General features: G+C 43.7%; 1 protein-coding gene across 1 annotated transcript in view; it reads right to left on the bottom strand.

The window, feature by feature from the left end:
- GRM7 (glutamate metabotropic receptor 7) overlaps positions 1 to 15,529 on the bottom strand; it is a 673,160-nt gene that overhangs the window by 622,168 nt on the left and 35,463 nt on the right. Inside the window, exon 3 of the mRNA XM_075938705.1 lies at positions 11,876 to 12,575. Within this exon, the coding sequence (XP_075794820.1) occupies positions 11,876 to 12,454 (579 nt within the window). The 5' untranslated portion in view covers positions 12,455 to 12,575. The remainder of the gene's footprint in view (positions 1 to 11,875; positions 12,576 to 15,529) is intronic.

Here is a 15,529-nt window from a genome sequence, read left to right as displayed (position 1 = left end):
TGGTCCGGCGAGACCCCCAACCCTGAGCCATGAGCTTCCCCTCCTCCTTCTTCCCCTTGCTTCCCCCTTCTAGCTCCCTCCTCCCAGGTTTCCCCCTCCCCTCTCCCACCTCATTTTCCCAGTCTCCCCAGAGGTTCATCCCCTCCCCCCCAGTTTTGTTCAATAAACTCAGTTTCTATTTTTGAACATACGTGTCTTTTGTTTGACATCAGGAAGGGAGGCTAGGGAGGGGTAAGTGGAAGGATGTGAGGGAGGAATGGGGCATGAGCCCCCTGGTAGTGAGGACCGGGGTGGCTCTGAGGGCTCCTTGGGGTAGACGCTCTCCTGGATCCTGACAGCCCCCCGATAAACCCCCCGGATGGCAGCCTGCAGCAAGTGCAGCCGGGCTGATGGCAACGACCCCACGAGACGCACCAGCATGCCCAGGGGCAGCTCTGGCTCCATGTGGCCAAGTGCTATGGTGTCCCGAGTGCAGGCATTCAGGGCACTCCAAGACAGGACTGCTTTACTGTCCCTCATTGAGGTAGATCAGCAAGCAGGGAACCCTGACAACTGTCTGTCCAGGGTGGGGGTAGAGTCCCTTTAAGCACGGAGCTCAGTTAGCCTTAGCCAGCAGCCTAACACACTTAGTCCTAACCTGATGCCCTGCTGGCACTGGTTCTGGCCAGCCTTAACTTCGGCTCAGGGTCCACTCAGTGTGGATGAGCTATTTTGAAATAGTTTTTGTGTATAGATGTGTTATTTCAAATTAGCTTAATTCGAATTAACTATTTCGAATTAAGTTAACTCGAATTAACGCTGTAGTCTAGACATACCCTTACATCTCATGAGTTCATCAGAAAGCTCTCCCAGGCCACCAACTTAAAGAGGCAATAGACTACACCCAAAGAGATGTAAAACCTGTAGACATCTCTTTATTGCTAATGAACACTCCCCACCCTAACACGCCTTTTGAAATCCATGAGTTCTACACATGGCTGTCACAATTCTATCATCTACGAGTGAATGCTTTTTCACAAAGCCATCACGCCAGATCTGAGTTCTTAGTTCTCATAGTCAAAGCCTGAACAACACAAAGACAAGACTGGGAGCTTAAATTCTCCAGAACTCTGCTAAAGGGACACTGAAATTGATGGACTGAATAGAGAAAGTGGGTCTATGGTTCGTTGCAACAATCTATAAACCATTAGCCACCCCTGCATCTTCTCCTCCTGCCCCTGCCATGACTGGACAGGGGTTAAGGAGCCACTTCAACTTAAAACAGTCCCTTGAAATGTGTGTAAACTACTTATGCCAAACAATTAGTTCCACATTGCATTTAGCTGTGACCCTGAGTACATTTCCCAGACCTGAAAAGGGGCTCTCTGTAAACTTGTCTCACCAACTTCTCTTGGCACAATAAATATATTATCTACCTTGTCTCTATAGCCACAAGTACAGATTTTACAATAGTTTTAAGTGTAAAGAGAAAAGTATTTTTGTTTTATAGCTAACTCCCAAAACAATCTTCCCACCTTGGAGAAAACTTAGCCATTGCAGTGTGCTCTAAATAGTAAGAGATGTTATCCATCAGAGGAAGCAGGGGAAAGCAATTCAGAACCAAGCATCTCCTGATAAACCCACAGCTTCCTTCCTGTGTGAATGAGAAGCCTGTTAGTTCAAGTGCCTCAGATCAGCAAAACATAAGGAGAAAGACAATCTTTAAGAAAGAGCACTATAAGAGTGCATTTTTTGTATAATTAAGTATTCATTTTAAAATACTCTAAAGGCTTTTGCTTGTAATGCCACTTCATCCAGAAAGTCACTAAATACTCCCTTTGCAACACATGCCTTAATATAATATGCTAATTCTTGCCTTAGTGACCTGAAAATGACATAGCAAATGTATAAATAATCAAAATATAAGCCAGGTTAGAAAAAAGATTGGTAGTGCTGCGGCTGCTGCTACAGTTGGGGTCTATTTAAAAATGTAACATTAAACATCAAATAAGATTTATCAAATGAAATGCTTACTCTCTGAAGAACTGAGATATGGCCCCAAAAATCTATGACCTCTCCCTTCCATTCTGTAACAGCAAATTTTTGTGAAGCAAATTTCTCTCTCAAACACACATACTAGCTAGTATCAGATCACTGTACACATGTGCATTGGTGTCTATCAGGTTCTGTAATTATAAAGCATGGCACTCACAAGCCTTGACATCACAAGTTTGCACAAGTGCCAACATGTCAATAGTCCCAGAGTCACAAAATAAAATAGGTCATGGAAGCCCAGTCTCAGCGAACTTTGGGCTGTACCATCTGTGCAAAGATTCCGCTTTACTTCACTTGGACTCCAAATGGCAGTATAAATGTAATGCCGTTGAGCAGAGGGGGTTCAGAGAAGAGGAACTTCTAACCCAGGCCTGTTATTTTTGAAATTACAGTTAGTTTGCATCTTTTTCAACCTTTTTTCAGCCATAAAGTCACCTTTTCTCCTTACCTCTTTCAGAATAAAAGACCTTCCTGCTTGTAACTGCAAGGTGGGAGCACAGCAGTGTGGACTAAGATAATGGCACTGAAATAGAGCTGTGCACAACTAAGATTTCTGGGCAAGATTCTGTGCAAGTGTAACATCAACAGACCTCATTACTATGTGTGCAGGATCAAAGCTAAATGCATAAACCTGTACTACACAAGCTAAAAGCCCTTAACTAAGACTGTAGAGAGCAGACTCCCTCTATCTAAGGGTACGTCTAGACTACCGCGTTTTGTCGACGGAAGTTTTGTCGACAGATACTGTCGACAAAACTTCCGTCGACAAAGAGCGTCCAGACACATTGAGTTCTGTCGACAAAGCAAGCTGCTTTGTCGACAGAACCCCGTAGTCTGGACGCAACCCTACAGGCAATAATACCTTCTGTCGACAGAACTCTGTCGACAGAAGGTGTTTTGCCTCGTAAAATGAGGTATACCAGCGTCGACAAAACCGCGGAGTTCTGTCGACGTTATGTCGACAGAACTCCGCGATAGTGTAGACGCTGGTATTGTTTTGTCGACAAAAGTCCACTTTTGTCGACAAAACTAGGTAGTCTAGACACACCCTAAGATACCCAACAGGTGAAATGCAATCCAGAGCGAAAAGGGACTCAGCCACCTTGCCATTGTCCATATGCTAAAATGCTTCAGGGACAGGGCCCTGAAATAATTTAGAGAGCATTAAAGAGATAAGTTATAGCAGCTTTCTTGGGCTTTTCAGGATCTCTACACCACTTGTTGTAGGATCTCTACAGCATGTCCTTGATACTCTCCTGCCCACCTATGCCAGGACTTGCAAAGAGGTCTTCAGGGTACAATCTGTGGCTACCTGTCATTGCTCCTACAAGATCTTGGGGAATTCAACTGAAACCAGGGCTTTCAGACCTCCTTTACCCAGCATGGATAGGCCAGAGCAGGGGTGAGGTGCTTTGAACAGTGTGGTGACAATACTGCATAAGAGTCTTGATACTCACATGTTTAACAGTGTGCAAACAAGTAGCCCCACAGCACTGGATGGGACTAACTCATGCCTAAAGTTAAGCATGTGAGTAAGTCTTTGCCGGATTAGGGCCTATGCGAGGACATTCTACCCCACCCCTCACCCCCATTTACTCTGGATTTTCACCAGTGTATTTACCTTCAGTGGAATCAATCCAGATTTATGCAGATGTAACACAGCAGAATCTGGTCTACACTTTGTAGCACTTTATCTGTCATTATAAAACAAATATGGACTTCTCTCACAAATTTCTATTTTGCCCAGAATTCTCATTTTCTACCCTATTACTCTGAATGTGTTGGATATCTTGCTATTCAAATTGCTCTAATTATATGTTTCATACCTTCCAATATTATGATCAAATTCATCATATTCCTATCCCTGGGACATTCTGTATTGTCACTGGTTGAGATTAATTTGCATATACTATAAATAGAAATAGTGGCATCTGATATTATGATTCTAAGTATTGTGTTGGAAGGTTTTAATGCCTGCTGGCAAAACTGATATCCTAGGATTAAACATGAAATGTGGTATGTAGTTTTACACTGTTAGAAAGTGACCAGTTTGAAATGACAAGTAGTAATTTTAAAATATTTATTTAATAAAATATTGTTCATGTTTTGAGCTTCACAAAGCTATCTTGTTCTCTGAAGTGAAGAAACTGCACGTTTATTTTCTGAAAATATTTAGTTCCCCCAAACACTTTCATCTTTTGTCCATGTCACCCCTTAATCATGCAATGTCCCTCCTGAAAAAATCCTCTAAAGCCACGAAAGTATCTTCACTCAAAACCTGTTTGAAAATGTGTTTGTGCTATGAAGTCTACAGAGAGCTGTCAGATGAAAACTGCTGTGCCGGTGACTATCTGAAACTACTGCTATTGGTGTATTATTTTGACTCCGTTAACAACAAAATAAACTTTAGATACAAAGTATTGCACACAGGTAATCTATAAAAATGGTATGTTTGTGTTACTCTGACCCTAAAAACACTCTGCTCCAGCTATTAATTTTATCCACCTGTAACTTGGTATTGACAATTGTGAACTCTCTGAGGCAAGGATTGTCTTTTACTCTGAGTCTGTACAGCATCTATCAAAAAGGAGTAAATTGTACTACATTAAAATGGGTCCTTTACCTTATCTTGTTAAAAATATTTAGATAGAACAGTAAAAAACAAGGGAAAACATAAGGTGGTAAACAGTTGTCAAAAAATGAAAAATGGCGAAGACAAATTTTGTTTCCATTTCACAGGCTTTAAAACTAAAGCCTTTTCACAGTCTCGTCATGTTAAATTTTCATTTTTAACACTCAAAAATGTATTGAAATAGTTTTGAAATTACTGAATTCTGTCATATTTGAAAAGACATCTGAGAGTGAATCAAAAATCATTTGGAAAAAAACATGATAGTTACTGTCCAAAAACAGAGAGGACTCAGTCTCTGCCCTGCACAATGCATAACCCAGTATATTTATTCAAATTTGTAATGTGGCATATTATTTGTATTCTAACTCCAATCCAATCAGATGAGACTCTGGTATGTAGGGTTCCCTCTGTGCAGATCTTAGAGCTTATGGGCCAATATATTTTCCCATGAGAGAATGGTAAAGACATGAAACAAAACTCACTTTCAGTTTGTCACATGAACAATAAGGGGACGGGGATTTTTGAAAGCACATTAGACAGGCACTATTAAAATCTAAATTAAACTAAACATAGGAATCATCCTTTCAAAACACAAAGATTCTCCAATATCTGTGGGGAAATTGTGTAGAAGATTAGCATGTTCTTAAGCAGGCCAGTCCCTTCCACTTAATCCCCAGCACTCCACATCAAGCTATTATACTGTACTTTTCCCACCTGTTCAGCAATCACACAATAGAAACTCTCTGACTCAGTCACCATTACTTCCCATAGGCCAAGAGCTCAGAATGAACAGAGTAGGTTTTTTCCTTAGTTCCAGCCACATCCACTCAAAAGTTGCAGAGACTCCATGAAGCTTGTTCATGCAGAGCCACTGCCAGTTTTCCAAAGAGTAAGATGCTTTTAGATTTCTCTCTTCTGTGCTGATTATCTGTTTTTAGTAGAACTCTCTGAATATATCATCCTGTTGAAGTCCACCTTCAGAAGGGATAACACCATTCCACAATTCTTACATCACCACGAACCAGTAGTCAGATGAAGGAAAAAGAGCAGAAGAGAGAGACACCTCCATTGGAGAGACTTTTATTGACTTTAAGAGGTTCTGATTCAGGTACTGTGTGACAAAGTTATACTGCTGTTTAATAAAGACAAAATAAATTAAAAGCATCTTTCCCTGCTCTATCCACTCTCACCGTTATGTTCCAGTTGAGATGTGTTCTTAGTTCTGGTGTAGCTCACTTTTCCCACAATGCTGTTAAAGGCTTTTGTTTATCCCTGCACGTATCAAAATATAAGTTTACAACTTTGATCTCTCAGAAGTGTTTACACATATGGGAATATATTCAAAAGCACAAGGGTCCTATAGACACACTGTGACTGATTTTCAAAGGGATTTTGCTCCTAAATCCTTAATGATTTTGAAAATCTCCCCTTTTTAGATGCCTATATTTGATTATTTTGGAAATGGCTAAGAAAAGATTACATTTAGAAAAAGAGAATGATCTATGGATCAGAAATTATACCTGCTGAAGACAGAGAAGCTACAGTTTGGAACTAAATTATTACCTTATGCATGTTTGTTCATTCTAAGGGAAGTCATTTTTATAACGTGCTTTAAATAATGTTGATTTTCCCATGCTCCACAGTTTTGTTAACAAAATACATACAATGATTAAAGTACGTATTACTTTTTTTCAAGTATTTACTGAATTTCATGGATTCTAAATTTATAATAAAGTAAACTATGTGAGCCCTAGTGGCAGAAGGTAACAGTAATGTTGAAATGCAACATTCAATGTAAAAGCAGTTTTGAAATCCATGATTCGTTTCAAAACAGCTTTCCAAACTGATCCTATTTTAAAATTGGAGGTTTAATTTACAATTGCCATTGTTTCTGGCTTTTTATAACACAATTTTAATCCAAAAATCAATGTGACATATTTTATATATGCATTTATATTTACATTCCCTGCATTTAACTATTACTGAAAATTTACTAAATTCTTACACTATATTAATGTTCACTAGCCATATCCAAGAAAAGGGACCCATTGTGTCAGGCATAGTCACACAGCAAGAGGCAGTGCCTACCCCTAAAACTACAACATAAAGTCATGAGAGAGAAAGGATGTATTTTATATTCTCTGGACAGAGGGAATCTGAAGCATAGAAATTAACATGTTAAAAAATGCCTAAGTGGTTTAGGAACCAGTATCCCATTTTCAAAAAGTAATTTAGGCTCTTAAGACACACTGACTTCAAACAAATCTTAGACTCCTTTGTTTCTCAGTCACTTCTGAAAATTGGACTTCAGCACTTTTGAACATTTTACTCTAGCTCAAGGTTATACAGGAATGCTAAGGAAAGCTATTTAATGAATCCAGATCTCCTAAATTCCAGTTCAGTGCCTTAAATCCATCCTCCTTTAATGGCTACATTTCTGTGTGAGCACCTGACTGCATCTCTCAAAACTTCACTGGGAATTTGGCATGAGAAATCATAGGATATGGTCTTATGGGACATATACTGCTTTTAGCCCTGGTGCCCAACTACAATCCACCTCAAAAACTCCATATGTGATTCAAAGGGAGTGCGATGACCCAATTTTGATTAGTGCATCACTCTTTCTTCCCCCAAGAGAGAGCTTCCCTTTATCAGAATGAGCATATTAACCCAATATATTCATCTTCTGGATCTGAGCTTCTTTTTGATTTCTAAAGGATCTGTCTTTGGATTTCTAAAGGCTTTCTAAAGAATCTAGAGTCAGAATATAGTATTCTAAAACATAAAATAGCCAGACTATTAATATTATGGATTTAATAAGGGTGTAAATCAGTGAAAGATTAACTGTTGTCTACATGAAAGTTAAAGCATGGTAAGACAGGGTGTCAATTTTAAAGTGAACTATTCATTAACTGCATGCATGGATGTTTTTATTCTGAAATAAAAATGCCTTTCCCTCCCATGTTAGTTAACTCCATCTGTGGATGCTAACATGGATAAAATCATGACTAGCTATTCCAGAACAAATGGTCAGGTCAACAAGCTTTTAGAGCGGTACACAAGGAAAGGAGACAGTCTTATTAATTACACAAGGAAAAGAAGCAAGTTAATTGCCCAGTGTAGATATCCCACATAATTTTTCACCAAACAGCATCCTCAACCAGGGACACCACATAGTAACTGCAGGAGTGAATTCAAAGTGAGAAGCATTCCAGCTCTGTTTACTCATGCTCATGCATTTGATGGTATCATTTAGGATGCTCCCAAACCTCTACAGCTGACACCAGCCCACAATGCAGAAAATTGCTTCCTAAACCTTTATAGACAGAATGAAGTGAATAATCTCCTCCCAGGAGGGAAAGCTCCATAACATTTAGCTCACTGGAGTCATTAACGATGTGCGCCAAGTTGTGCAGAGCTGCATACATATGGTCCTAATATAAGGGTGAAATACTCCCCCAAGATACTGTGAGGAAAATGTAAACATTAACGAGTGGGGTTTTCTTTGCAATATCCTCAACAGATGGAATGAGAGAGAGCTGATCTGCATGATGTTGAAGAAAAAGCCTGTTTGTGCCTACTGCCTAAAATAAATGTTCAAGAAGCATTCATCCATGTTAAAATATAACCCCTGTAATGTTGCCAAGGTCGGTGAAACCTATGGTGATCGGTGAAGTACATGCTGGCTGCACATGCTAAAGCTGCTTGGGAATTTTTTACAAGTTTCAAACCTCCCCCCCCCCCCAACTTTCTTTCCACACAGTGCACATTTAGGCTAATTTTTCTTAACACATATATCTTCCATTCTTTTCGGGAGCTCTTTTGAAATGCAACAACATTTGACAGAGTGGGGAGAGAGAATAGCTCCAATCGCACAAAAAATATTTAAGGAAAGCAGGACCACTTTGTAAAATATGTAGAGAACAATTACATAGCAAAATATAGAATTTCCTGATTGCAGCATGCTTTGATTTCAGGTATCCCTGGGATGATGTTATTCTGGATATGTCTAAATATTTGTAATGTGCATGTGTAAGTAGATATTATTTGCATGCATTTCAACTCAGTGACACGATATTAACACCAACGGAGCTCTTACCGACGTTGTTTTACTACCTAGAAGCAGCACAGTGCCACGATTTGCTTTTGAATGGTGTCTGGGTAAAGTAGGTTGGCTGATTTGGATACAGTGGCTTGTGAAAGCCTGAAGCAAATCCTGTTCAGCTAGCTAGGACCCCCGCCTCTCCGAGCATCCGCCACATTTCCAGTTCGAATGTGGCATGAGAACATTTATGTTTCACTCCCAGAATCCCTGTTTTCAATTCAGTAAAACGCCTTGCATACATTAATCCCCCACTAGTACACACACACACACACACACACACACACACTTTGTATTTCTGCCAGCTGTGTAGCTGCTGTGACCGACCAGTTTCGCTCAGACATTCGGTGACCGTATCAAGGGCCCCTACATCCTTGCATAGACAGCTCCATACTCAATGCTGTACTGTAGGAAAGAAGTGAGAGACATTGGATGTTCAGTATGGACGGAGGGGTAGCCGGGGAGGAGAATCTAAACTAAAAATCGCTCCTTGGTGTTCTCCCACGGGTGGTCAAAAGCGCAGGATCCAGCTCTCGATGCATGCAGGGGAGGAGGCGGCAGAGAAGGTGAAAGGACAACCACGGTCAGGCTGTGTTGTAGGTTACCTCTGCGCCTGGCCCTGGCACGCAGAGGGTAAGAAAGGAGCCGCCAGTCGTTCTTGGGCCCGAAAGGTGAATGTGCCAGCGCAGCGCCAGAAGTTCCCCAGTTTCTAGCTAGGAAACCAACTTGTCTGTTGCCTAACAACATGCGGTCGGCCGGGGAGCGAGAAATCCCGGCACTACTGGCGTACCTGGGGGGAGGGAGGGGGGAAGCTTTGTCACTGCCACTCCCCGGGCGATCCTGGGTTAGCCGCGCTCAGCTCTGCCTTGCTGGGGGTGCCCAGGCAGTTTTCGCGGAAGAGCCGCTCTCTACACCAAAAGCCCATTTCGGGAGGTACCAGCCACACGGCAAACCCGAGCCAGCGCCAGACACCGCCACTTGAAGGCAGATGAAGGCGCCTTCTTCCCTGCGCTTTGATTCCTGTGCGGTGGGAGAGGGGGTGGAAACCCTGCTGAGCCAGAGAGCTAGCGGCACCGGGTAGGGAGGCAAACTCCCCTTTCCACCAGCCACCGGGACCCCTTTTCCCTCTGCCCTGGCTGGGCACGACCTCGGAACCAGGTGTCCGCTCAGCAGCTTTCTGCATCACATTCTCCTCCCCACCTCCCTCTCCCATACACACCCCAGTCTAGGCGGGGACCGATATTCAGGCAATGCGATCGCTGCCCGGCTCATCCTGCCAGGCAGGCTGCAAAAGGCAGGGGCGAAGGGAGGCTGTGGAAGTCGCACCTGAAGTGGCCTGGGGGTAACAATGCGAGGAGACGCCTCCGCCAGCTCCAACTTGCACGCTACAAGTTGACGCATCTTTTCTACCTGGCTCTCCGCGCTGCGAGAGCTCCCCCCTCCCCGGAGATTCGGCTTCTCCACCCCGGGCGAACAGTTGCAATTTGCAAATTAGACTAAAAATTATAGTGTTTGCTGCATGTGGGAGCTTGGCTCCACCCTCGCTGCCTGGCTGGGTTTGCGCTTTTCTCCCTGCAGCTCACAGGGCAAAAGAAAAAGCCACCAACTGCTCACAGCCGATGCTAGGCACCCAAAGCCCTTTTCAGTTGAGAAGGAGATCCGCCAGCCAGCTATCTGAAAGCAGCGCCTAACCATGGAGATACTCCATGGGCTACATCCCTTTTCAAACTCTTTGGCAGAGGATGCGCTTTAGGTTAATTAAATCACTCCCACAGCTCGCCGCATAGATGGGTTGATTTCAAAGAGGCTGGAAAAAAGCAACTGCCTGGATACGAGTCTAGAAGGAAAAAACACTTGGGGATCTCCTTGTCAACTGAAAAGGCTTTGGGTTGACTTGTCTCTTTGAAACCCTTAAATACAGCAGCGCTGTACAAGAACTAACAGCATACCAGGGACTTACATATGAATGAAGCTGGGGGGGAGGGGGAACCAAAAACCACTGCAGCAATACAACCCCCTCCAATCCTTTAATCCGTCTTCTCAACTCATCCTTTAGCACTTGAGGGAGGAATTAAAGCCTGAAGCAATCCAGCAGGAGATGTCCCTACTTCCCTGCGCTCCCCAGCTAGGTGTCTGGCTAGGGTTTTAATTTTGGGGGTTGAAATGGATTCACGGTTTCAGTTGCTAGGATTTTTTTTGGGGGGAGGGAGGAGCAGTTATTGCAATTTATTTTGCCGCCGGGGGGTTAGTGCATTTCCTCCCATCTTTGAATCTCGCTTAGAATGAGATGATTTCTGAGCTGGAGTTCACGGTGTCTGCTACCAGCTGGAAGGAGAAAGTGTTCCGTGCCATTTAAAGTAAACCAAACTATGGCTTCTTATTTAGATGGATGAAGTTGTCTAAACACAGATCGACTTCTGCAGCTGCAAAGTGGTGACGGGAGTGGAAATTAAAAGGCAAGTGTAATAACTGAATCAGAATCAAATGAAAAAAGCCAATTTTTCTCTCTCTCTCTCACACACACACACACAGTTTCAGCGATGGGCACTCTAATCCCAGTGTAACCGATTCTCAACTAATCAAGGGGGCTGGTCGGCGGAAGCTGCGGTACACAAATGTGTCCTCGTCGTAAATCTTTAATATTTCATGCGCGAAACCAATTGTGGCTGCGCCCAGGTTGCCTTTTTACAAGCGTGTTTGCCGAACCATATTTCACTCTAATGCAAACCCATTTAAATCACTGCCTTGTTTTTTCCACAGATTGCTTCTTGTAAATGGGGAGATAAATCCAGAAAGTGTCATGCCCGGTGGAAGGGAGAGAAAGACAGAAGGGTGGGGCGCTGTAAAAAAAAGAGAGAGGCAGGGGGTAGGAGTGGAAGGATTCCTAGGGGAAATTAAATGAAAACGCCTCAATTGAAAATGGCCAGATTAAAAATTGCCTCGCAACTCAGCGAGCCCCGGACATCCCTGTGCAAGTGGGGAAGCCTCGGTGAGGTACACATGACCAATGGAGCCTCCAATAAATTAATTAATTAATCCACCCGTTGCAATGAGGAAACCAAAGTACCCTCTTCCCCCAAGCACGTTGGTGACTCTGGAGCCCCTACCTGGAAGAGCCTTAGGATGTTCGCTACCATAATGGACACTGAACTTCCCGATGCCCCAATCACTCCAACTACTTTTTCTGGCTTGACAAAGACCGGGGGCTCCCCATTGGTGCACCTCACGTCGGAGGTGTCCTTCTGGATCAGCGCCTGGACGAAAGTGAGGGACTGCTCCAAGGCGTAGGTGTCCCTGGAACAAGTGTCCAAGATGCGAGCCCCAAGTGTCACGTTGGGCAGCAGCTCCGGGTCGCTGTTGATCTGGTCCAGCGCGTACAGCATCGCCTCGATCCGGTGGATGCCGTTCTCTTTCTTGATGTCCCCGCAGGGCACTCCGGTGGGTCCCTTGGCGTGGACGGGGAAGAGGCCCCCCAGGGTGATGTCTCCCTCTATCCGGATGGAGTGGGGCGCGTACATCTCCTGCCCATGAGCCACCGCCGAGAGGAGAAACTCCAGCAGGCAGCAGGGCAACTTCATCAAAGTCAGAAGCTGGAAGAGCCTCCCCAGCCGGATCATGGTGCTGCCGCGGCTCAGGCGATGGCCAGATGCCCTGGCGTGGCCAGCGGGGCAGCCCTGTGCCTTCATGGAACGAGAAGGGGAGATTCCCGTCGGGTGCGTGGGGTGGGGGGGAATGGGGTGGGGGCCGGCTCCTCCCGTCCTCCCCCTCAGCCGCTTCTTCTCTGCCGCGATCTCCAGCGGCACAGCACTGGGGAAAGGTAAGGGTTTGCTATCGCTTTAAATGGTCGCTCGGCTGCTCTCCTCCTCCCACTCTCGCCCTCCCCATCCTTGCTCTCCCCGCGCGTCATTACGCAGAGATGCGGGCTGAGGTAGCTGGAGAAAGGCGGGCAGCGAGGGAGGGATGCGAGTGCAGGCGGTGGGATATCCTCCTCAGGCTGGGCTAGGTCTCGCTTACCGCCCACAGCAGCCTCTCGCCTTGGGCGCCAGCGGGTTTTTACACCCACCCCAGGTGGCAGCCTTTCACTGCCCTCTAGGGTTCCTCCGTTTGTGTGTGTGTGTGTGGGGGGGGGGGGGGGGTGCAGCTACATCCACCTCCATCCTGCTGGATCCTCGTGATTTTTGGCCCCAAATTGTACCACGAAAATAGAAAACGAGTCTAGCCACATTAACCAGAAGGGAAAAATAATCCCGATCCTGATTCATTTAGTCACAACTGGCTTGAATCTGGCCAAGTCTGGCTCCCAACCTCAACTTTCTAATGTGTAAATAAAAAGAGAGCACTTCTAGCAGCAGCCTCTGCATTGAAAATAGCCAGATCTCACCCCAAACGCCAAGACTGAGTATCTGATCTTGACACAGATTCCATTCTTTCTGCTCCCAGTGTGGCACATGCTGGTGCCAAAAAGCCTGGATATGATACCTGAATCCTGCCAATTCCCGACAGCAATCATCCCCACTTTATTGTCTAAATGGTGACTAAGTGTTGCTGCTTCTACCGCACAAAGAATCTTGACCTTGATGCACTCTGGCATAACAGCGCACAAACACCTGTCTATCGTACCTGGATCCAGCTTGGCAAATTTTGTTCTGTAAAGAGAATACTAATATAGCAGCTTTGACTTCACTAGGAGAAACATCAGCACCCTGCTGTATCATAGCCCAACACCACAGGGGGTGAATCCCACAGCAACACAACATACACCTGGTACCTGAATCCTACCTATATTTGGTCCCAATACCTCACATTTTGCTGTCTGAAAAGCCACGGTATAGTCACTCCTATTGCACTAGAACATCTGACAATTTTTTTTGAGTTTTAGAGTAACCTCAAAATTGAAGTGCAGTTGCTCCAGTTTCACTTCAGAAATCACAAGTCTGATGCATCCCTAGTCTAATTTAATGATTTAAAGGTTAAACAGTTTAAAATGATATGTTGTTCTCAACCTGACAAATCCATGTACTTCCACATTCCCAGTGCAAGAGCATCTCAAATATATTTCTGGCACCAGGATCTTGCCAAATCTAGAATATTTTTTGCTATAAAGCTTGACATTCTATTGCATAATTAAGTACAAATACAAATACTTCTCATCCACTACAATAACCTGGCCAGGCACATCCTGGGACAGGAGTAATTGACATATCCAGATATGGGTGTAGATACAGAATAGTTGTGTCCATTTTCCACCACTTAGATCCCCCACCCCAAACTTTTAGGTAACCAACAAATAAATCTGCATCCACTGCATTACCTTCCAATGAAGCCACAGCAACCCATATCCAACATCCCTCTTTTTTTAGATACAGACAAATTTCATCTGATAACATTCAAATGTGTCAATGAAACTGGGCTAGCAGATGTGGATGATCATATTAAATGTAGTTTTAGCAAATCAACTCTTCATTGATATTTTCAAAACAGTCTAGCAGACTCAGACAGCATGTCTTTCATTAACTATAAATGAAAGATGTGTTTCTATAACCCTACTATGTCTTAGAAGAAAAAAAAAACCTATATCCATTCATTGACTCCCAGGATTGGATGGACTGCGGTCTAGATCTGAGACTAAATATTTGAAATTGAGAGGATTCGCACACCAAACAGGTACACTAATTTGCAGAACTATCTTCATTTTTGGGTGCACTTGAAATGGCTACATTTTACTCTATTTAAATAGTAGCATTTAGTAAAAATTGATAAATATACATGTAACTGATGCTCAAGGATCCAGAATTTCCAGTGAAGATACATTGCTCTATCTTCATGCAGCAGAATTTGGAAAATAGAGGCAGACAGGGCAGGATTGAGATGGATTTTTCAATATGGGGTTAGGAGTCAACATTTGGGAGGATACGCGTTCTGGGATAATATAATCTCTTGTGATTTTACTTTATCTTGTCATGTTTTAAAAAAGCCCACTCACCTAGACACTGACCCAAAAATTATAGTGACTAAGATGCTCAATATTCATCAGCTGTATGTCAGCTACTCCTAGTTTTAGAATATTTTTTAAAAAGTTGGATTTGTTATAAAAAGCAAAAATCATCCTCCTCAGACAAAAATGTTATAACTTCATGACCATGGGGCTGTTCGTGTGTGGGATTTTTTTCCCCTCTTCTCTTTCTGTTTGTGTGTAGTTTAACTACTGCACATCATCATGTTGACACAATTGGGACAAGGTGTCAGATTAAGTAGTAGAAGCAGGAGAGCCTGGAATGGTAGCATAAACAGTTATCCAGATCCATAGAAAGATGTGAGGCCAAAAATGTCAGTGGGTATTTCTCATCTCTACAGGACACTTGATTGCTGCCCACCTCATACCCACAAGTTCTGACATGCACCTGCCTCCCAATCAAATTGCAGCCTACCTATTGCCCACTCATTCCTCACCTATATAGTCAAACATATTAGTCAGTTCATTTGTTTCTCAATCTAATGCCTGCCTTGTTCACCCTTATACTAATGCACATACAAGCTGTTTTCAACTGCTACCCCATGAGTAAGCCCATCTGCTGCCTACCTTATGGTCCTTTTCACCACAACCTGTCACCTCAGAAAATAGTCTGCACAACCTTACATTAAACACCCTGTTCCTGGAACATAGGAATTGTCAGACTGGATCAGACCCAGGGTCCAGTATCGGATGCTTCAGAAGGAGGTGCAAGAACAACACATTTTGCAAATATGGGATAAGGCCCCAT

This window comes from Pelodiscus sinensis, chromosome 11 (genome assembly GCF_049634645.1).
Source record: "Pelodiscus sinensis isolate JC-2024 chromosome 11, ASM4963464v1, whole genome shotgun sequence".
Lineage (NCBI taxonomy): Eukaryota > Metazoa > Chordata > Testudines > Trionychidae > Pelodiscus > Pelodiscus sinensis.
The sequence above is the reverse complement of the archived record's forward strand: the minus strand, read 5'-3'. Positions and strand labels throughout refer to the sequence as shown.